Below are 23,473 nucleotides of genomic sequence, written 5' to 3' on the forward strand. Positions count from 1 at the left end.
CAACCAATTGAATTGCGTCTTTCAAAGGGATGGCCCAATCAGCGAGCTTGTTTGCAATTGAACAATAGATGGAGGACTGCGGCGGCTGTTTTGACTTGAGAAGGAGAGAGAACATAAAATTCTCCCGTCCTGACTCGCATCAGACATCACAACTGAACTCAATCGCAACACATGTATCTCCACTATCTGTGGACTACCAATCTGACGAGATACATACTTTAGATCAGGATATATACGAAACAACATTAGGTGAGTGACAGACCCATACTGCCATATTTTAATGTGGAGATCCGATTCCTGAGTGACAGCTCATTGGCGTGAAGCGTATTTGTCCCGTTCACAATTATACGGATATCACGATACAGAGCTTATGCGGAGAGGGAGATCTTCAACCTACAGATTATTGGATATACCATGTTCCTTCCGATCTTCAGCATCTGTGTTCATAATCCCACACTTGGGCGTACAGCATATAGAAGCATCCTGTAGACTATTTACAGAAATACTGCTTGAGCCTGCTGTATTTATTGGATTCTATCTTTTGTCACGGTAAATCGGTTGATCCAGCATTTCAGGTTCCTGACATTTTGACAAAGAAATATGTTTTAGAACCCCAAACAAACTCTATTCCTATAATTTGAAGAAAATATGTACATTTAATGTTAATTTGATTAGGCCCTTTAGTTTCCATTATAGGTCCTCTTTCAACATGTTCTGTTAAACTAGAAAATGTCGTTTATGAATATATAGGCCCAATAGATTCAAACATTGACAAATGGAATTTCATTTTTGTTGTAAGATCATTTCCATTTTCTTTATATTTCATTATCATGGTGTGATTTGTCATAGCTGACAACAGCTACACCTATCATGCTATGTCAAAAGAGAATTTATTACTTTTAATTATTTAAAGGCCTACAAATGATCTTTAGATCTAGCTATATGATATGATGAAAACCGTCATGACCAAATATCAATAGTATTTGCATTTAAATATTTACTGCCAGTAATTTTTTAATATGTCATTCATGAAAGCATTAAGCGTGTAGATGTTTGGTGTTTTTCGTTTCATTTCAGCATCAATGACCATACCATTCTCCCACATCCTCTATAATATGTATTAAGTGCTGTAACAGATGATTTTGATTTAATCCTTGTGGTCCCAATTTTCTTGGTCTGTAAATGATGGACATAAATTTTATAACTGTTATCCGGGTGTCAGGGCTGACTGGAGCCTAATTGGCTCCCTGCTATTCTGTGTAGGTCTCTTATCTAACAGTCTTGGCCAGTGAGCTGGTCAGATGTGTAGCCAGAGGCTGCTGGACCACATCTGCAATTACTCAAGGAAATCAAGCTGCTTAACTGGTTACATGGAGGTTGTGAACACAATTGTATTTTTCTGTTTGATACACTAATGGGATTCTTACATTTACTACAATCTTATGATTTTGTAGAAAAAATGTAACACTTTCAACATGGCTATTTTGAACATGGTTTCTATGTTGAAACGTTTGGTGACCAGCCTCTATAGGTGTAGTCATGCATACATTTCTGTTGTAATTGAATAAGTAAATGTCTGTATTTCCTAGTTATAAAATACAAACCATTCATCCATCAAGGTAATAAAAGTCAGATTTGACCAACCAAATTGCATATGTTCCGTGATGGTCCCCATACCCAGTGCAAGCTTAGTACTTAAAGACCCACTTTTATTGTTCATGGTGGTTAAGATTTTTACAAAACTTTGATCTCCACTATATCCTCTTACAATGCATTCATTCAGCTCTGCCTGCAGAGCATTTCCTCCCAACTCCCTCTTTATGGTCAGACTTCTGAATACCAAACATGGCCTCTGCCCTTTTCATCCTTGCTCTGCCCTCCCTCACCCTCCCACCCTTTCTGACATGGATCCACAGTTCCCTGCATCATCGGTAATAAAGATTTCTCACTGTCTCTCAGTGAGCCCCTATTACATCTGGTCAGTAACCCCAGTTTATTACTGGGTCCTGGCATCTTTGAACCTTGCTGGCTGTAAATTCGGGGTATTGGTTGCAAATCTTCAGGATTAATGCATATTCCATGTAACCTTGATCTGGCCTTGGGATTATGAGATTTCCACTGATGTTTTGATTGCAAAATGATGGGTTGATGGACACTCAAAGTGTCCATGGGAAGTCCTCCTAGTCGGGTCCAGTGGTGTATTTTATTGCTGTGTTGTGAGAGGATGGTTGTTATTTGGAAAACTCTACAAAGACTGTATCAAGTGTTATTTAAACTTCTTTTTAAAACAGTTTTGTTTTGTGAATGAGAAAAGTTTGCATTCTGCAAGTTTGAAAAGTGTTCAATCTTGAGCTATGTGTTTGCATTTATTTTTATAATTATTATTGATCTTATAAAACAACTATGTATTCAACTCATGCATTTATGTAACACGATGTTACGAAAGCATAATATTTTACATATAATCAATAAATCCACACCATTTCTAAACTAAAAATAAAAATCCTTTCCCAATAAGAACAAAGGTCTTTTTCACAAGTTTCATGATTGACAGGATGCGAGAGACAGACATCCACATGAGTCTGATGTCAATTGCAGTTTGTCAGTTTCACCTGGGCTGAAGGCTCTTTCACTCATTCAAGTGTCAGTGGCTGAAATCAACACACATGTCCAGCCAAGTTTGTTTATAGGTCCCCCTGCTATCATTCACCACCTAATTGTAATTCTAAGCAAATTGGGATATTCCCAATTAGTGCAGTATAAACAATTAAAATGCTTCTTTGGCCTCATACTTCAGAATGTTTTTATTTACTTATTGTGTGTAATGATAGGAAAACATTTGGAATGAACGATACTCAGACAGTTAGCACAGGCTGCCAGATAGGTTGGCAGCAATTAAGGAATACAACTGGTCTCTTGAGTACATCCCAGATTTAGTAGAATGGAATTTGATGTCAGATAAATTACAAGCTTTAAATAAGAAAGTATTAATACATGTGAATTCCTCTAAGCGTGAATAAAATGTGTAATTTCAAATTCTTCCTTATAATGCCCCCATGTGCTGATATTCCTGTATCATGCAACTATTGTTCATGGTCTTTTTTGTTTTTTTCCCTTATTCTTTCAAAGACATGTGACTTGGGCCAAGTTATGTAATGTTATATCTGCTTGATTTCCATTCACTAAATATAGCCAAATATGCTTTGGATAATCATTTTGTTTCATTGTTTTGGTGTTTGTCTGTTTTGAATGCTTTCATGAAATTGATTACCTTGAGAATAGATATGAAAAAGTCCTATCTTTGATGTCCCATGATTCATATTGAAATGTGCAACCCATAAGAAATGTTTATTTTGTCTAATCCCTATCTAATCCCTATCTCTTTGGTCAACCCCAAAGGAGTCACAATACTCAAGATCCAGTAAGGTTTCAGCTAATTTGGGGATTCCCTGAGACAATGAATGCTCCTGTGTCACAATGGACAAGTGAGAGCATTACTTTTTGTATTGTTTTCCGACCAATCATTGTAAAGAACACATCATCTATGCCAGCAGCCCCTTTGATGATTCATTAATCCTCTCTGTCAAAACACTGCTACACCTATCTGGTATATAGCCCTGGACTGCCTGGCCCTCCAGCAGTCAGTCCAGTCCACAGCTTCAGGGAAGATGCTTAAGAATAATAAGATGCTGATGCAGGCTACTGTTAATCATCAAAGTAAGACAAGGGGTTACATAACCATGCCAGTGTTTCAAATCAATATCATGCTCATAGCTGTGGGAGAAGCTGGCCTGTGGTCATCTGGGTAACTGACCAGTGTGGGAAATACTGGACCCTCAAGTGAGACTGTTTGGATAAGGGGTGCCCCTAGTCTGATTATTTGAATTCACTGTCCCATTCTAGTGCAAAGGCCGGTGGTCTCCTGTAGGGTATTGTCCTTTTGGGCCATTATTGCTATCAATGCCAATCATTGCCCCTGTCACTGTTCTCCCTTTATTTGAAATCGAGAAAACATTGTATCTTTAAAAATGAATGTGCCTCTTAAATTCAGAATCATTGAGTTGGGGATTAGGCTTTTTCAAAGCGCCTGTGCCCTAGGTACTGCCCATTAAGAAATAATAGAATTTTTTTGAGAATCATTGGTGTAGACATAAGGTCTGGGATTTTATGAAAGTGCAAAGGACCATGGGTGATCGTGTGGATTTATTCATGCTGATTGAAATACTGTTTGTTCTGGTGGCCCTCATGAATTTGTTTTTGCCTCTGGTTGTTAGATATAATGCTTCTTTAAACACTCAAACAAAACCAGCACAGTACACCCTCTTCTTCAATGCAAACAAATAGGTTATGGATAGCGTCTTTAGCTTTAGAAATCCGTTGAGGACATTGTAGTGATTGTCAGTGTCATAATGTCCCCTGAATGTGGGAATATTAAGACATGAAAACAAGTGAACATCGCTTTTTTTCCGTGATATGTTATTGACAACTGATGTCTATTTCAGCCATGTCTTTGACGATGTCAAGTGTGAGGCGTCGCCAGACAGAGGCAGAGAAAAACCTGAATCGACTGCGCAGTGTACGCCCTGAGAAGCTGTCTGCAATGTGCAAGATGCATCTGTCATTCCTCCTTGACCTTGATGGTCACAAGTTGGAGGATCTTAGCAGTGAAACCACAGACAATAACAAGCCCGATAAAAAGAGGGGATGTTCCACTCCATTCTCCAAGAAAAAAGGTAAAGACAATATCGATGCTAATGTTTAATTTCAGGTTCCAGTATGAACTGTCAAATCATTTCCATACCATTCTCAAAGAACGAAGGACGATACTGATGCTTAAAGTCATTTTAAAAGTCCCATGACCTTCATATCTCCCTGCAGCCCCAACATATGTTTGGAGTATTTAAGGATTAGCCTTGCAATTAATTAGCCCTTATAGTTTTATAGTCCAGTTTTGTTTCCTGTTCTCAAACTCCACTTGCAAGACTATCGCTTACTTTGTCCAGTATCTAGCTTTCAGACAGGTTTAAGGTAAAATTCCTTTGAAGTCAACTCAGCACTGCTCATGAAGTCCATTGAACCTTATGTTGATGAGAACCTTATGTTGGATGAGTTATCTCATAAATGTTGCAGTTCATGGTCAGTTGAATTCAAATCTGATCTATAGCATGTGTTTCCGATTCAATTTCCTCCCAAAATTAACTGCAAGTCTTTGCTCTCTCATGGTCATATCAACCCTGGTATCACTCACCAGACTGATGTCTGGCAGATGGATTTACGAGCTGAAACTGCCGTCAGTCCCATAAACTGGAGGCATGTTTTCACAACCAGTATACAAGCATATAAACCCAGGCCCATAACACCTGTTACTGTTTAGGATATCTGCAATCCCATGCATGCAACACATTCACCCAACATCTGTTAGGTAACTGGTTATTTACATCATATATTTCAAATATCACATGTTCGCTTTCATCAACAAGGACCTTTATGTGAGACAGGTGTATGGCATCATGGTGGGCAGTTGTAGCTCAGAGCAGTATTAAGGTCCATTCTACCCCTTGTGGTCAATTTCCCTTCAGGTGACCATTACTCATTTATCATGTTTATATTAGTACACTTCGAAATGTGCATATCATTTATAACTGATGTCTATTGCTTGTCACATTGACATGACTGATGGCCTGTCATGTTGAGAAATGGACATAGCTGGAAAATGATGTCGGGGAAGCTTGAAAAGGACAGTAGGGGTTTGACATTAATCCCTCCCCACTTTCCACTTAAATGGATGATTGGTTTTAATTCAGGAATAAATTTAAAGGTTACAAGTAGCTGTTGGTGTATCAATTCTCCTGGTCAACAACTTGGTATGCAGCATCAGTGTCTTCAGGGAGGGCCCTGATATGATTAAGGGGCTTATGTTTTTAGTCATTGTTGGCAAGTCTTTGGCAGTTCGCAATGTCAACATGGATTATATAATTTCCTTGACCTGGCATAGTATTGATGAACTTGGCAAACACCCTCCGTTTTAAAGGATCTCTACAGTCAACACAGTGTTGATAGTGTCAAGTGAAGATGGGAAACACCCTAGCAACTGTGCCCCACTCCCACCATCCAGGATTCCCTTGCAAAGAAACTGTTAATCTTTAGCCTGACCACTCAGATGACCACAAGGGTCCATTCACCAGTCGGTTTTGGTCATTGAGGCGGAGAGGCACCTCTGCCAAATCAATCAACCAGAACGTCCATCTTTGATGTCCTGTCAGTCTCAAATGGCTTTTACACCACAGTTCCTTTCCCATCCTGTCCATGTGGAGATGAACCTGCATTTGATTTACAGGGACATTTAGCCCTATTATGCATTGTTAGGAGGCCTTTATCAATTTTATGCCTGTAGTTGCCCAAGAGCAAGAAGGAAGCCTTGAGGGAGATATGGTCAATTGATAAGGTGTTAGAGCTCAGTGTTGTCCCTCCTTTGATATATGCTGCTATCTACCCCGACCTAGCATCTTCTCATATCCTGGGGGCACCGCTCTGCTTCCTCCTCCCCATCCTTTGATATATGCTGCTATCTACCCTCACCCTCCCACTGCCCATGTCCTGGGGGCAAATTCTGCTTCCTCATCCTCAACACTATCCTGTGTCTGAGATAGGATCTGTGGTGCAGTATCAGTGTATGCATAGCATATCTACATGCATATCCCCTAGGTACCAAGTGCCAGATGGTCTGTCATTGCAAAACCAGTGGTCTGGCTGTCCTGAGAACTGAATGGCTTTGATTGCATGCTCCTTGCATATAGGATAAGGTCATGGTTTTGGGCAAAAATCATAGCCAGCATTTGAGATGTACAAGAAGTTATTCATATTCCTGGTTTAGAGTTAAGAAGCAAGTTTGACCAATGTATAGGCATACCATCTTCCAATGTGCAGTCTTCAAAATTCAAACATTCGCTAGCCTGGGACTACTAAATTGTTCTGGTGAAATGTGAAAATGCAATGATGGTAGTCCTCATTCACTTGAAAGAGTAGGTATCTACTACGAAATTTTGTGTTCCTCATAATAAAGAAGTTGACATCCATAAACTTCTCTTCCTTCTAAGGCTGACTTTGTGAATTTTTCTGTAGAACTGAAGGCATTACTAGTGATCAAATAACAGTAGAAGAACAAAGACTCATCTCCATCTCTGCATAAAAATCTGCCCTTTGTTAGAATCTGAACAGTGTTTCTTTAACTGTCATCTTATTGTCTGTAATTGTGTTATGATACCCTTGTGGGGAGTGTAACACTTGAGTGTAAGGTTCTTCAGCATAGATTCTTATTAGAGGAAGTTTGTTTGAGATGGTAACAGATCTCTTGTACCATGGAGTGTCAGACACCATAATGCAATCCACATTTCACTGAATGATGTAGCACCTCATCTCTAAGCCTGCACCTGAAACCCCTTTCACTCAACCTTTTCATGCCCTTGTTTCATGATCACCACATAAGGCCTGTTCCACCTGATGACAGAATTCTACACCGTCAGTCTAATGATGTGGTCACTCAATCTGCTTGAACTTGGCCAACTTGCACCTCTGCCCTGCGCCTTCCATCACGGGATGTGGCTATTCTTCTCCTCTCCACCCTGCCACCCCACACCCAGTCCTCTAAAATTACACACACACAATCTGCCTAATGACTTCCTCCATGCACTGCTACCATTGTCTCCTGTTAATCCCGTCCCCACCCCCCGGCCCTGCCTTGCCCTCAAGCATTGACCCCCCTCCCCATCACACTGCTGCCCTCTGCATCTTGCAACAGAAGCTTCATCCAGTCACCTTTCCTAATGACCCTATGTCCATTACTGGCGTTATGTCACATCGCCAAGCCATCCTCCCACCCATCATCAGACTCAGTCTACCATCCATTTCTCCCACCCCTCCCCTCCAGGTTTTAATTGCAGCTTCTTTCTCCTTCCCCTTCCTCGTGTAATCAGGGGTTCTGTGTTCACAAAAGCCTTGCTCTAATATTTGTTCTCACTGTAGTCACCTGCCCTTGATCTCAGTAGCTAATAGGTCTTTGAAGGATCTACCCTCTAACTTAACCCTTCACACTTCATTAATAAGATCTGCTTTCCAGTTTGGGCACGTTAGTATCTTTCTTAACTCTTCCATGAGGACATCAAATTCATTTCAAGAAATTCATTGTTTCCATGATTGACTTTATGGCCATCTTTTCTCTTGTGCAAATAGGACAGATTGTTAAAACATTGTCATATCATGTACTTCATTGATGCCAGGGTATGGGTTATTCACAGCAAAACCTTTCCAATATTGATTTAGTATGAAACCTATTAAGTCTTCATTAATAATCTATTAAAGAAACTATTTGTCTAAGTAAGGGCATGAGTTGGGGGTCTTTTATGTTTTTTTTCATTACCATCTGACCTTCGTACTGAAAAAAATTGATTTGATTAAATATTCGCAAAGATCACATATGGCTGTCATTGAGCATACAGGAACTGACTCTGTCATGTTAATTATTCACCCTTCTTTACACTTTCTGTAAGAGCCTACACGATTTATGGTTCTCTCACAAACATTGTTTGTTGAACTTGACTACCATGGTTGATTAAGCTGATTATTTATTCAGCCATCTTTTTGTCATGGACCTCTGTACCGATAAGTGTCAGGGAGTGAAAATGGTGTCTCCTTAGGTTGTGGCCTTTGTTCCTTGAATAATCATCAATAAAAAAACATTCAAGTAATCAATAAATTTAAACATTTTTTTTTATTAATATTTTTTTCAGTTCAGTGAACCAACTACAAAAACTAGTCATTTTCATTGCAACTTTATCCATTGTTTCCAATGCATTCCGCCGAAGACCCAGGTTTGATTCCCGACATGGGTACAATGTGTGAAGCCCATTTCTGCTGTCCCCAGCTGTGATATTGCTGAAAAATTGCTAAAAGCGGCATAAAATCATAGATTAGATAGTTAGATTAATATGGACGAACATTTTTACACATTTATTTCTTTGAGATTGTAAAAATTGTATTCTTTATTCCAGGAAAGAGTCTTTTTGGATCTCCAGTCAGCGAGGAGAATGTAGCTCATGTGTACCAGTTGATTGAGTTCCTCGGAAGACCTGAGAGTAAGTTTCTTCTGTAGTCCATGTGATGAGTTTGTGCACAGGTTACCCATGGCAGGTGGTATTTGTTAGGGATCCATACCAATCCAGGAGATGTTCAACAGTTGCCTGATAAAACTGACATGTTAAGTCTTGAAATGACCCAGGCGGAGACAAGACAGATGGTTGGAGAGATTCAATACTAACATATCTGGACTGTCCATTTCAATGTGTGACCCCCTGACCTTCAACATCCTCCACAATGACCACAAGACAATGGTCCAAGTGGAGGTGTGTCTTTCAACCGGGAGACAAACAGTCGGACACAGAGAAAACAATGATGCAATTGGACAGTTTTCTCAGTGATGTAACCCCTTGACCACCATCACTCCGATTGTCCAGTGATGCTGGTGGTCAAACTCCCCTGTACCCGTGATGTCATCAGCCATCACTGCCACTTACTCGGACTTGTCAAGGACCAGTGCAGGGTAGACACACTGATGTAATGTCAATGTTGATCTGATATAACTGTGATGGGGAAAAGGCTCAAATTGCAACCAGTCATCCGTGAATGGAGGCTGCTTTGATGTCCTCCTTTGATATAGAGGCTTGTTTTGGGGCAAGAAAAGGTGCTGGATAATCCATTGGAGTGGTCAAGTATCAGACTTGGACCACTTGGACACAGAAGAGTATTCAAGGAATGAAATGCCCAGCATGTGACTGACCTTGTATTGTATGCAATCTTGATTGTCATAATATTGATGAATGGCTAGTCCTGGCCAGCAAGGAGTTGGTCTAGACCACAGAAAACACAAGTGCAAGCCTGAATTGCACGTTTAATATCGGTATTTGAAGTGAAGAGATCAAAGGCAGGGGGTCGACTTGACCACTTTCATTTAGAGTGGAGTTGAAAGTTCTCAAGAAAAGGAACTACAAATGACCTGAACGATCTCAGTTCCTTTCTATTAAACTTGAATAGAAAATAAGATTTGAAAAGACAAAATGGTCGAATGGCAGATTGTTAAAAGCTGGAAACGACATGAACTGAACTTTGGTCTAATTGGTCCAGGGGGATTTTGTATTTGCTTTTGTGATACAGGGTTTATCAATTTGTTCCAGAAAGGAACAATCATTTTGAAACCTGAAGTTTAATCCACACCATCTGTGTTCAGATTGATTTGCCATAAGTCACTGACCTCCAGTTGTTGTAATTGGAAACCTGAAACTAATTGAAATGTCCTTGCAGATATTGCCAAGGAAGGCCTGTTCCGTAAGAACGGCAACATCTGCCGCCAGCGCATCCTGAAAGAACTGCTTGAACAGGGCCACAACAACCTATGTCTGGATGATGGCACCTTCACCGCTCATGACGTTGCTGCAGTCCTCAAACACTACCTTGCCGAGCTCCCAGAACAGCTCCTCACAGAGAAACATGCAGAGGCACACCGGCAAATATTTGGTGAGTTGATGAGAGTGATGGGTATCAAGGCTTTGTTTGTACTTGCGAAAATATCTGAAAGCTCTCAGTACAGAACTTTCTTGTTCAATTTTGTTCCTTCTACCTGGACAGTGACTATTGAAATATTTTCAATGTATAAAAGCTTTGTTTGAAAATTTATTTATCCAGATGTTATAGATAGAAATTGCAAATCAGTTTATTATTTTAATTGGATTTCAACACTTCCTATACTAGACTTTGAAATTGAAATTGCATGCATGCTACCACACTAGCGGACGTACAATCCCCAATATTTATTCAGGTGTCTTGTTATTAATGATATGCTGATTTCATTGTAGACATGGGTCGAGATGTGGCCGAGAGTGACCGAGCCAGGGTCAAGGACAAACAGCTCAAGGCTCTACAGCTGCTGTTCCATCTTCTGCCCCGAGAGAATGCTCTCCTCCTGGAATGTGTCCTTGACCTTCTGTACAAAGTCGCCAAGGTCTCAGAGAACAGGATGACGTCACAGGCCCTAGGAACGATCTTCACACCTCATCTGTTCTGTTCAAGAAAGGTGAATATTTCATTGTTTAAAAAATTATATAAGATTACATATTAGGTGTATTTATTTTTTTGTAATGGTCATCTTAAATAGTTTTTTGTTTTGTTTGTTGTTTAACACCACACTCAACAATATTCTAGCTATGTGACAGTGGTCTACAAATAATAGGGTGTATTTAGTGTGTATTGAGTACTGTATATCTTACCGTTATAGGTATTTTTGTTGTTTAACTCCACACGCAGCAATATTCCAGCTAAATGACGACGGTCTGCAAATAAATAAATAAATGAATCTAGACCAGACAATCCAGTGATTGATATTATGAGCATTGATCTGTGAAACTGGGATGCGCTGACATGCATCAACCAAGTCAGCAAGCCCGACCACCCAACCCCATTAGTCGCGACTTTCGACAAGTATCACGGATAGTAAAGACCAGTTCTAACCTGTATCTTTATAGTAACAAAAACAAGATGAATAATATTCGAACAATTGAAATCTTGGTTTTGATGGTTATATTTGGTTCCTCTCTTGTCCTCAGTTGACTCCTGCAGAGCTCCATACAGCATCCATGAGTTCAGCCAAGGCGGTCAGCTTCTTGGTGGACAATGCCCAAACACTCTTCAAGGTGAGACTGATTACAAGTTTTGTTTTAATTCATCCAGACCATTCGTCATTGGAATAATTTTGTATCACTGTCATATTGTGTAAAGATTTGTTATTCCTAGCCATGCATGCTTCCTTTACAATGTTGGTTGTAACTGTACTGTCTGTCACAGATCCCTCGGGAGTTGGCAGTGGATGTGTCAAACTTTTGGCGTGAAATGGAAGACCCGAGTTACAACAGTAACAGACCTGACTCCTCCGAGAAGAACAACAACATCGCCAGACCCAAGGTGAGAAGGACATGACTTCTGTATCTTTTAACATCACATGACCCTCATGGTGATTTTGGAATCGTTCCCATTCTGTCTTATTTTATTGATGTAATAGGCAACCACATGGATCGGGTGGTTTAGTCTCGGTGACTTTGTTGATGGTGTGTCTTCATACCCCAATGGGGCGGTCGGGTAGCCTTGTGGTCAAAGCGTTCACTCGTCACGCCGAAGACCCGGGTTCCATTCCCGACATGGGTGCAATGTGTGAAGCCCATTTCTGGTGTCCCCCGCCGTGATATTGCTGGAATATTGCTAAAAGCGGTGTAAAACAATACTCACTCACTCATACCCCAATGGCAGGGATTGTTGCTCACAATATCAATCTCTGGATAGTCTGTTCCAGCCTTGATTGTTTACAGTCAACCACCATATAGCTTGAATATAAACAACAAACACATCATACCATAAAATGAGGTTTTAGAGAACATACTAGGAAATTTCACAGTCCTGACCTTCACCCTGCTACCTTGGTTGTGCTGTTATGCTCAAAGGCTGTTTGATCTTGTAGAAATGGGGAAGCGGCCCGGCCCTGAACACACTGGTGTGCTACATTGACCGACCTGTTTGCCAGCAGGCGGACACTGCCAATGACACCCAGGTGGCGCTAGCGAAGCTTTACGCCCACGTCCAGGCCATGCCAGAGTCAGCAAAGAAGAAGAAACTACTGAAGCAGGTAGGTTGACACATTTGTCATTTCTCGGTCGTGGTTGTCAGGTTTACTACAAGTGCTTCTCAAGTGACCTTTGTCTCTGTCTACCAGATTTTATGAGATGTTTTGTCAATGAGAAATGATGTTTTCTAAGTGTGTCACTAAGATTTTTGCTCATCTGTTCATTCAATTCTTATCTTGTTTCCAGTTCAACCGTGCCAGTGGTAACACACAACCGAAAAACAAACACACACGAAGTCGAACATTTGGGGAATCACTCAAGGTAAGTTCAGAACTGATGTAACAATAGACCAGTGGCTTTAGTTTAACTGTATCAGAGGACAAGTATAGCATCTTGCTGAAAATTCCCAAAATTATTAAGTTGTAAGTTCCAGCGAATTTGGCCATCAGTGAAGTCATTTATTGCAATGTGGTTTTTTTCTCCTCAGAAACACTTCCCAGTTCTCCACAAACACAAGCGCCGCGGCTCAAACGATCCCGCACAACTGACTGAGAACCTCAACTGGGGGTTGACCAAACCAATCCTCATCGAGGAAGTGGATGATGACAAAGTGACGATTATCAAGTGCGGCAACTCCCCACCTACACCCAACAACAACAAGGAACCCAAGGCTAAAGTGGTAAGTAGCACTGTCTACACTGATCAGGTGGCCTCTATATGTATGGGAAACATTAACAAACTATTGCCGAAACCGTAAAAAGACTACTAAAACTTACATCTAAAACTGATTCTTAGAGGCACTGCAGTAGGTAGCATTGTTGAAACGAAGTTTGATGTCGTATTCAGAATTATTGCACTTATATGGCGATGTGCATTTACACGGTTTTATTGTCACAGTTTACTGAGATAGCATTCAGCAGTTTAACATGGATATCCTACTCAGACACATAATACTGACTCTGAGCCGACCAATCCTTTTCTTATCCCCTCAATGCCAAGCACCAGGCAGGGTAACATCAAGTAACATCTTTTGGTATGACAAAGTCGGGAATTGAACCACTGACCTTTCGCTCTCCAGGCTCACGCTCTGTCCCTGACAAGTTTGTCGGACCAATTCTCAACTCACCTACTGTAACATAGACGTAATTTGTGAATTGTGGCTCTGATAGTTGGGTTGAATATTTTGTTTGTTGCAATGACTTCTGTCTTGACATCGTGACTGACTCCATGCTTCACTCACAGCCCTCCAGCCCGGCCGTCCATATTGTCGACATGAGGGATCACAAAACACACAAGTCCAACATACGGAAACGACGCAGTAACGAAGACATGGACAGGAATGTTCCCTTCAAGAAAGACAACCTGGAAAATATCAGTTCCCAGAAACATCCATCTGCCGAGAATGAGATCAACTACATGAACGTCAACATGAACGTCAGAAAAACACTGTACTTTACACCCGAAAGAAACAAACCCATTGCCATGGTTTCCCCCATCACTCAATCTGTGTGCAAAGCATCCAAATCTGTGCAGGTATGTTCAGTTTCATCAAATTTCAAAATCATTCATTTTCATTAATCGCTTCTTTAATAGTTCATAGTTCCTCATAGTTCATAATAGGCTATTACTAATATCTCATTTTTCACGTGAAGATCTGGGTTAGTTTCTCTTCAGTAACCTATGCTTTGTATATAAGACGACCAACGGGATCGGGAAGTCAGGCTCACCGACTTATGAAGCATATCATTGTTATCCCAATTCCGTAGATCAGTGCACATGATGCCAATCACTGGATTGTATGGTCAAGACTTGATTATTTACAGACCACTGGAATATTGCTGAGTGCGGCGCTAAACAACAAACTCTTGTGAAAGAAACATTGGAGAGTCTATATGACCAATAATGTCTCTCAGCATTATTTTTATAATTGTGATGTGGATTATTATTAGCTGAGCTTACTAGACAAAACTAGACTACGAGACCATTGGCTAAAGCTTAAAGCATGGGAATTACTTACGGTAATGGCTTTTTGTACATGTATGTTTCTAAACCATTTCATATAATTCTGTTATCTTTTGTTGTAGAAACAAGTGCTGACCCCTCGGTCCAGGAAAGCAATGTCCCTTGTCCAGTCACCCGTGGACTATGAGAGTTCCATGTAGTGCTACAACAAACATTCTCAACAACTTTCTTACCTCTTTTCTTCCCTCTTCCTTTCCATTCTTCCCTCTATCAGATTTGTAAATAACTTATAATGTAAAAAAACTTAGTGCAAAAAATGAGCAGAAAGTGCTAAATATTTGGGTACCCCCCGGAAACTATTGTGATGTGATGTGTTTGTGAACTGTAGCTGGTAAATGAAGCCGATCAGCCAAGCTGAAGTGGATGCAGCATGGGAATATATGATTCTTGAGTGAATACGATGTGATTGCCAATAATTGTATAGTTGTGCTCTGCACATATTATGTAAATCTGCACGGTCATGTAAAGATGCACGGCAAGTTGTACAGACGATAAGTGTATGACAAATATTATTATAATCATGACAGAATGGTATGTTAACCACCAAGTGCTCAATACTATTATCATTACTGTGAAGTGTATCATATTTCAAATATTTTACTGCCTGCGGACGCTACTTGGAACATTTAAATAACACTCAATACTTCACTCTGCACTCAAGGGCAGGAGTATTGTGTGTGGTTTATATAGGTACTCCCTCAATAATACAGAAATCAGCCTTGACTTACCTCTGTACTATTTGGGTTACCATGTTCATTATTTATTTTATAATATTCTTTCAAACTTGTACAATTTTAGCTGTCATCTTTTATTTGCTTGTTATTGAAGTTTAGTTTTTGTCACTCCTATTGCCAAAATTTTCGTAGGAAGTTTCAAACAGCTTTAATTTTAACTTAACTCCCGATTAGGTTTCCAAGCAATGAAAACTCAGTTTTAGAGTTGATAGTGTGTTGGATTTTATGTTTCCTACTGCAATGTTAGATTGTAAATGCTAAATGGTTGCTCAGCAACTTGATTGTGTTTTCTGTGTGCTTTAAGTGCTAAATAATCTAAATAGTGTTTTAATATTCTGTCATTCTGTGAGTGGTCACAGACAACAATGTTGATGTCACTCGTGACATGGAATTAAAATAAAGATATATATATAAATACATATTTGTTGGTATTTTGTTCTGTTGTCTGATGGAGATGCCCCACTTCATGCTAGCTTCCTCAGCAATCGGAGCAGGGTTTAACATCAATACAAGCCCACCTGTCCTGCGACTAGGCACAGGATCTACATGTTGACTGCTATAATCTAGTTTGTGTTCAACACTCCAGTGGACAAGTTGGATTTGCCTCATTGTGTCCATCCCTAGATCAGGGGTCACACCTGTTCACTGATCTGACAATATGTCTGGCCATTCTTTGGATTAGGATGTCAAAGCATAGATTGAGGAGGTCATGCTGCAGCCTTTATACTGGCTAGCAATGTTTGCTGTACATGCATGCTTTGTTAACAAAGTATCTCAGTGGATCCCAGGACCAACATTTGTGGATTATCCTAGTGTTTCAGCATAGCATATATCACATGTTACTCGGTCTGTGTTTGTGACATCGAACGACTCTTGAGAGAAGCACATGCTGGTTGTGGAAGTGTCAACCATATTTTAAGGCAGTTAAGACAGACACTCTCTGGTTTTGAGGTTTATGGATTTTGATAATGAAAAATTTGGTTGGTAGGTCGAAAAGAAAAAGAAAACACAATTTTTTTAATCATCTTAAAGTTATTTTTTTAAATTGTAAGAAGTCTTAAACCTAAAATCTGAAAGCAGCATTTCATTGTCCTTTTTATTGCCAAAAGATCATTACCGTCAGCAGTATTAAACAACCTTGACATTCTGATTATTTTCTTTTTGTCTCTGAATTTTAAATTTTTGAGGTTCGCAGACCCGTAAACCAAGCCCAAAAATGGAAGCCTATAGCAGAAGGGAATAGTGCCATGCCTGGTTTGGATACTGGATATCTGTTTATATGGATGTTTGATACAAAAAGTACACTGTCCACCCTGTGACTATATACCAACCATAGGGTGTGTACATATGGTGACATGAGACAGGTTCATGTTTACTGCATAAACCCGATTAGAACCCACCAGGAATAATGTAGATTGTGTAAAGATTCTTGTGGAAATACTACAGAGGTACTATACTGAATTAAACTATTTAGCTTCCAAAACACTTCCACGGGAGATATTGCTACAATGAAACTACATGACAATGCTTTCAGACCATTGTGACACCATTGTTACCACGACGTCACACTCAAATGACATCACTAATCTCTGTCACAGAAGCTGGGAAGCTGTACTTTTTCCACTCAAGATTCTATCAACGAGTTTGGATGAAAAATGGTATCTTACTCTTATGTCATTTGATAATCTTACTCTTATGTCATTTGATATCAAATATATCGACTTTTGTTGACATCAAAAGACCTTTGGTGACATTCTCCATGTATGCCTAGTGGTCTAGTGGTGGCACTAATAAAAGGACCAGACCAAGATTGTCAAGGGGCAACAGACCAGGAAGCAGAGTCCCTGCTTAAACTTTATCGTCCCTGAATTAATCTCAACACTCTTTGAAGCCACGATCATGAAAGAATTGTAACGATCAAACTTGAGCATCCATTCTCCCAATCAGACCACGTTCAAACTTGAGTATTCATTCTCCAATCAGAATCAATAAATTTGGACAAAGGAGTTTTTACTTATGCACTGCTGAATATATCAGAACCATAAAAAAATTAGTTTATTAAACCATGTACGAAACCATTCCGGTCTGCTGGCCACCTCAGCATGCAAATATGAACACCAAATGAGTTGTGTGTGAAGTCAGTCAACACAGCAGCATAGACAAGGACATATCCAAGCTACAAAGAAAAATCAAAATCATAAAATGCATCTATCCGAATAAAATTTGTCCAGATCGTCATGAACTTCCTGAAGCTATCCAAGCATGATTAGGGATGCCTGCAGGGGTCCTCGTTAATAGCACCACCCCCAACCCCTCCATAATGGACAGGTGTGGTTCCCCATTGCTGGCCACTGCTAATTGCCAGGGGACGCATAAATTTCTTTTGACACTTCCCTGTCCTTGTGTTCAACTAGGCATTGTTACATCTGACCCCATTTAGCAGTTGCTTTTTCGAGAGTGTCATCCGAATAAAGCCGCACTGGAGGTGATAACACGTTTGTGAGAGGATTTTGAGTTTATGTGTCACTTTCCGTACAGGTCAAGTTGTGTAAGATACTCTCATTAATCTATTTCACAGCGAGGTACGTGGTTCCTGTTGTATCGAGTGTCCAAGGCTGTAAGTTGAGTGGTGTGTTTTCTGTGGCAGGTGCTGCCTAAAACACCCATCGCACCAGGATACAGTTCTTAGGTTTTGGTGAAAATTCTACCTCAAATGAACGTACATGTTCCCGAATGCATTCCGCGTATTACAAATAAATGTTTGAAAATATGATTACTGACTGACCATTTTATGTTCTGGGGGACAAGGAACTGGATCTATTTACAAAAAACACATCAATTCTAGAATAAAGTCGGAAAAACATAATTTGTCCTCAGACTTTGTCCCTAAAAATGGTGGATGTCCTTACAAAAATGTATACAAAATCGAGCAGCTCCACCTTTCAGAGAAATAAATGGCCTATTTTGAAATTGTGTACAAAACATATCGTGTCTGTAACATCCAGAAAAATACATGATGCATCCTTTATGACTTTATCACGGCCTAATACTTAAAACAACAACACGGCCTAATACTTAAAACAACAACAATAGAGAAAATTTCAATGACAAATTAGAATTGGAATTTTCAGTCATCCAACTCCTGATAAAGTTATTTCTAATTATTCAGTGACTGAATGACAAAATGGACCACAGGGAGTTTACAGGTCATTAAATACAGATGATGAGTTTGTGAGTAGTATGCAGGAATGTAGCACATCGCCTGATCGGTAGTGTCATCCTGCAGACTAAACCTCAGTGCAACTGCAGCACCCTGACAGGGTATCACTGACACAGCCATGTTAATCTCATCTACAGATGGTCAAGTTAACAAGTACTTGACAATTTACCCCCAACAAGTAATAATTTTGAGCCTGACACCTTGGTGTATGCTAGTTCAAGGTTTGATTTTATCATTTTTGAAAGTATTTTAGTTTCTCAATATTTGGAAACGATTTTACTGTCAATGAAGAAACATGGTGTTCATTCATCTCATAACATGGGATGTATTTTTTGGTCATGTCATTTGAGTACATATGTGATTTTCAAGGGCGGGTCGCCTACTGTGTTTCAGGATGTGTTGATCCCAACCTCATAAAAATTAGATCTTAGTTCTCGCTACTGCCTTGTTAAGCGCTAGCGAGAACTAAGATCTGATTTTTAATGAGATTGTGTTAATCCTCACCTGCTCTCAAGCAAACAGATCCCTTGGGCACACCAGAAACGTATGATCGTGGGTTCGAATTCTGGTTATGTTTCTAGGTTTGTCAGCACCATATCCTGCTCGTGGGTTTCACCGAAGTGTTAGACGTCTCAAACCTGCATCACTTCCGGCTTTCCTCCCACATCAAGCTGATAGGACGTGATATAATTGAAATACTGTTCAAAGCGGGGTTAAACCCAACTCACTCACTCACTCGTAGTTTGTCAGAGCCATACCTGTGCTCGTGGGTTTCACCAAGATATAAACGTTTACGACCTGCATCACTTCGGGCCTTCGATCCCAGAACTGTCCTGGGCCTCGTTCCACAAAGCGATCTTAGCACTACGACTGTCGTAAGTCAGTGTTAAAGAATGGGAGTTACAATCGACGTAGCGCTAAGATCGCTTGGTGGAACGGGGCCCTGATTTCATTTCTTAGATTGTCGAAATATTCGCTGTGCAGAGTTGCGTCCTTTGGGCACGCCAGAAACCTATGATCGTGGGTTCGAATCCCGTACCGTGATAAAACTGGAATACTGTTCAAAGCGGAGTTAAACCCAACTCACTCACTCCTAGTTTGTCAGCACCATACTGATGGGTTTCACCAAAATGATAAACGTCTACGATCTGCATCACTTCGGGCCTTCATCCCACATCACACCGTGATGCACCACGATGTAACTGAACTAGTGTTCAAAGTAGCGTTAAACCCAACTCACTCACAATAAAGAAAGAGGCAACATACTCAAAATGGAGAGGTTGTTACCCTTGTCCAATGTTAGCGACGTTGCATGACATTCTGAAAAGTAGTGAGTGAGTGAGTATGGTTTTACGCCGCTTTTAGCAATATTCCAGCAATATCACGGCGGGGGACACCAGAAATGGGCTTCACACATTGTACCCATGTCGGGAATCGAACCCGGGTCTTCGGCGTGACGAGCGAACGCTTTAACCACTAGGCTACCCGACCGCCCCTCTGAAAAGTAGCCCGAACCAATATTATCATTCCTCTAAGAATAGTGTTACCGTTCATGCAGTTGAATTGCACACACGGTACGTTTTTACATTTAAGCATTTAAGGAATCTTATTCAAAATGGTCGTACAAGGTCTGTTTGTGGGGAAGACTGCTATTAAAGCTGGTTTTATAGTGCTAGCCCACTGAGATACCAAATCTTGAAATTTTGAAATCAGTGCACTGTTTTATTCTATTTTCTTGCCGATTTAGAGATTTTGTCTGAGATGTTGGCTTTGCTTAATGATACTGCGATGTTGTTGTACTGGATGTAAATAATAACGTAGCTGTAGTAACGAAAGATAACCCAGTAATTTAACACTTACAGAACAATACTTACCTTTAATGTCAATTATACAATGTATGCTATTTCTCATGTCACTATCAATACATTGCTATTTGTATGTGTATCATGTTTGGGAGAGGCAATCAGATAAGCACAATTTGCTTGTTTGCCAATCCCTCCACTTTATGGAAATAAATAAGTTTATGTCAGGAGCCGCAGGTACTTTTGTACCCCATTAATGCCGAGCGGAAGGCAAGTGACAACCAATTAAGTCTACCATATTTATAACTAGTAGATGTAGCGTCTAAGGTGAGCGGGAGGTCGGTGTCCCGATCACCGGCCGCGTCCTACTAAAAGACGTCAAAAGATGGTTATTTCCGTGCCTGCTGCTTGACATTAAGGGGCTAAAACAAGTGGTCAGTATACTGTGTCCGAGGTTGGTTACTCGGCGTTAAATCCCATTTGACCTCACCTCACCTCTGGCCAGTGCAAACACCTCATAAAGGCGTCAAAGCCCTCTCAGAACTAACGTATACATATATATGTTCGTCTTAAAAAACATCCTTCACATAAAACAGGATTAGCATTTATCTTTTCAAAAAGAACCGAACCAACGTAGGGACCGGTCATTTATCGATGGGTGGGTCAGAGGTTTTTGATGCAAAAATGCACTGAAAATAATGACCCTCCCCTAATCAGGTTTTGATGACCCTCCCATTGTTCTTGTAAAGTTTTGTCATGACCCTCAATGATAAGATAAAATGCAAAAGGACTTTCTTGACCTTTTTTAACAAAATGTCCATTTTTTCATGAATCTCCCCAAATATGTGTATTACTGTCTATGACCCTCCCCTAGAGACATATTTTTGGTCTAAAACAATGGCCGGTCCTTTAAACACCTTCATGAAAATTATCTACAATATATTTGAACAATTTATTATTTCAACGTACCTGAGCTTAATGGTTAGCCAAACATTTGTAGATCATTAAATTCAAAAACATATGTGGACTGACTGGGTTTGAATCCAAGATTCTCACTTATTCTGATTATTGGTTTGTAAGCACCCTGTCTTTGATTGTCGGCTTAGACCTGACATTAAACTGTCACCCGCAGTGATATAACTGACGTACTGTTAAAAGTGGCTTTGAACCCACCCCACCTCACTCACTCACATGAGACTTCCTGTGTGATCCTCCCTGCCCATGGATTTCCATTTCGGAGACCCTTGGTCTGTCAGCATTATCCGTGTATACATGGGTTTCAGTCACTCACTCACTCTCGGAGACCCTTGGTCTGTCAGCATTATCCGTGTATACATGGGTTTCACCCACTCACTCACTCACTCACTCGGTGGTCTTCCAGCATTATACCTGTACTCATGGGTTTCACCAAAGTCACTCACTCACTCTCGGAGACCCTTGGTCTGTCAGCATTATCCGTGTATACATGGGTTTCACCCACTCACTCACTCACTCACTCGGTGGTCTTCCAGCATTATACCTGTACTCATGGGTTTCACCAAAGTCACTCACTCACTCTCGGAGACCCTTGGTCTGTCAGCATTATCCGTGTATACATGGGTTTCACCCACTCACTCACTCACTCACTCGGTGGTCTTTCAGCATTATACCTGTACTCATGGGTTTCACCAAAGTCACTCACTCACTCTCGGAGACCCTTGGTATGTCAGCATTATCCGTGGATACATGGGTTTCACTCACTCACTCACTCACTCACTCACTCACTCGATGATCCTTGGTCTTCCAGCATTATACCTGTAAAACACCTGCAGCACTTTTTTTTGTCTCCACTCGAACATCAACCAGAAAAATTAAAATAATATTCAAAACGTCAAGACCAAGTCCCTCACCCAAATGTCTATCAAAGACATCCATGTTTTCACAAATGCCCTTTCCATATCACTCCTAGTATAACACTGAGTCTCTGAAATCTTATATTACACAATATCCTTCTTGACTCTAAAAATAAATAAAAAATCCGTTTGTGGAATAGAGCTAGCTTGAGCTTGCTAGACTTGCTTTTGTATGCATTTCTAGAAGAAGAAAAAATCATAAAATAAATATAGTCCACGGTCATGGTGCAGGACTATTTCACTCCGTGACAGCCTATCATTGCTGGGTCCAACTCAAACCTGCCCCTCCTTAACCCCCAATCATTATTTAATGGCCCCCCTTTCCCAAAGGTCCCGTCAATAATGCCCCCCAATGAGGGGCTGCCGGGGGTGCAGCGAGATAGAGGGTGATGAATGCAGGGACAACCGCAATCTCCGCTGATGTCATTTTAATCACGCTGATCACCACCCTGGACAGACCACATCAGCCAAATCTCGCCACAAAATATATGTGACGGATTTCTCAATGAATAGCACCTAGTAATCACGTGCTAATTATCTCAGCGAACATTTACTACCAGGGGGCCGCCCATGTTGGCTGAGGTTACAGAAATCTTTTTAAGATTATTGCTATTGTACCAGTTTTATCAATGTTAGAGAAAGGGATTGTGGGATTTATGTGTGTATTGTGTTTGTTCTGTCTGAGGTACTGTTTAGAAGACGACTAATCCAATATGATAGGTGAAAGATGTACTGAGCCTGGGGAGACATGTTGGGATTTGATGGACAGGTTCAGATAGATGGGCCACACACTGGGTGCAGCGCTGAACATTGTAATTTTGTATTTGTGATGTGCAGTAAATTTTTGTGTAAATCATTTTTTGTCATATATTTATGAGAAATGTTTATATTTTAGACTTACGATTTCATTTTATCACTGGATCCAGCACTGAACAATGTAATTTTGTATTTGTGATGTGTAGTAAATTTTCGTGTAAATCCTTTTTTGTCATATATTTATGAGAAATGTTTTTTAGACTTACTGTTTTATATTATCACTGGGTCCAGCACTTAAGACTGTAATTTCGTATTTGTGAACTGCAGTTAATTTTCATGTCCTTTTTTCCGTATATTTATGGGAAATGTTTAATTTTTAGACTGGTAC

General features: G+C 40.3%; 1 protein-coding gene across 1 annotated transcript; it reads left to right on the top strand.

Moving 5' to 3' along the window:
- Positions 1 to 38: 38 nt before the first annotated feature.
- On the top strand, positions 39 to 15,830 carry LOC124142043 (rho GTPase-activating protein 19-like). The gene is made up of 12 exons (XM_046510293.2): positions 39 to 249; positions 4,503 to 4,733; positions 9,048 to 9,131; positions 10,354 to 10,566; positions 10,905 to 11,122; positions 11,652 to 11,738; positions 11,890 to 12,006; positions 12,557 to 12,721; positions 12,906 to 12,980; positions 13,147 to 13,338; positions 13,902 to 14,192; positions 14,744 to 15,830. The coding sequence occupies exons 1-12, from the start codon at positions 69 to 71 to the stop codon at positions 14,819 to 14,821; spliced, it is 1,932 nt and encodes a 643-aa protein (XP_046366249.1). The 5' UTR covers positions 39 to 68; the 3' UTR covers positions 14,822 to 15,830.
- Positions 15,831 to 23,473: the final 7,643 nt, after the last annotated feature.

The sequence above is a fragment of the Haliotis rufescens genome, unplaced genomic scaffold, assembly GCF_023055435.1.
Source record: "Haliotis rufescens isolate VD_foot unplaced genomic scaffold, xgHalRufe1.0.p SCAF_81, whole genome shotgun sequence".
NCBI classification, from domain to species: Eukaryota; Metazoa; Mollusca; class Gastropoda; order Lepetellida; family Haliotidae; genus Haliotis; species Haliotis rufescens.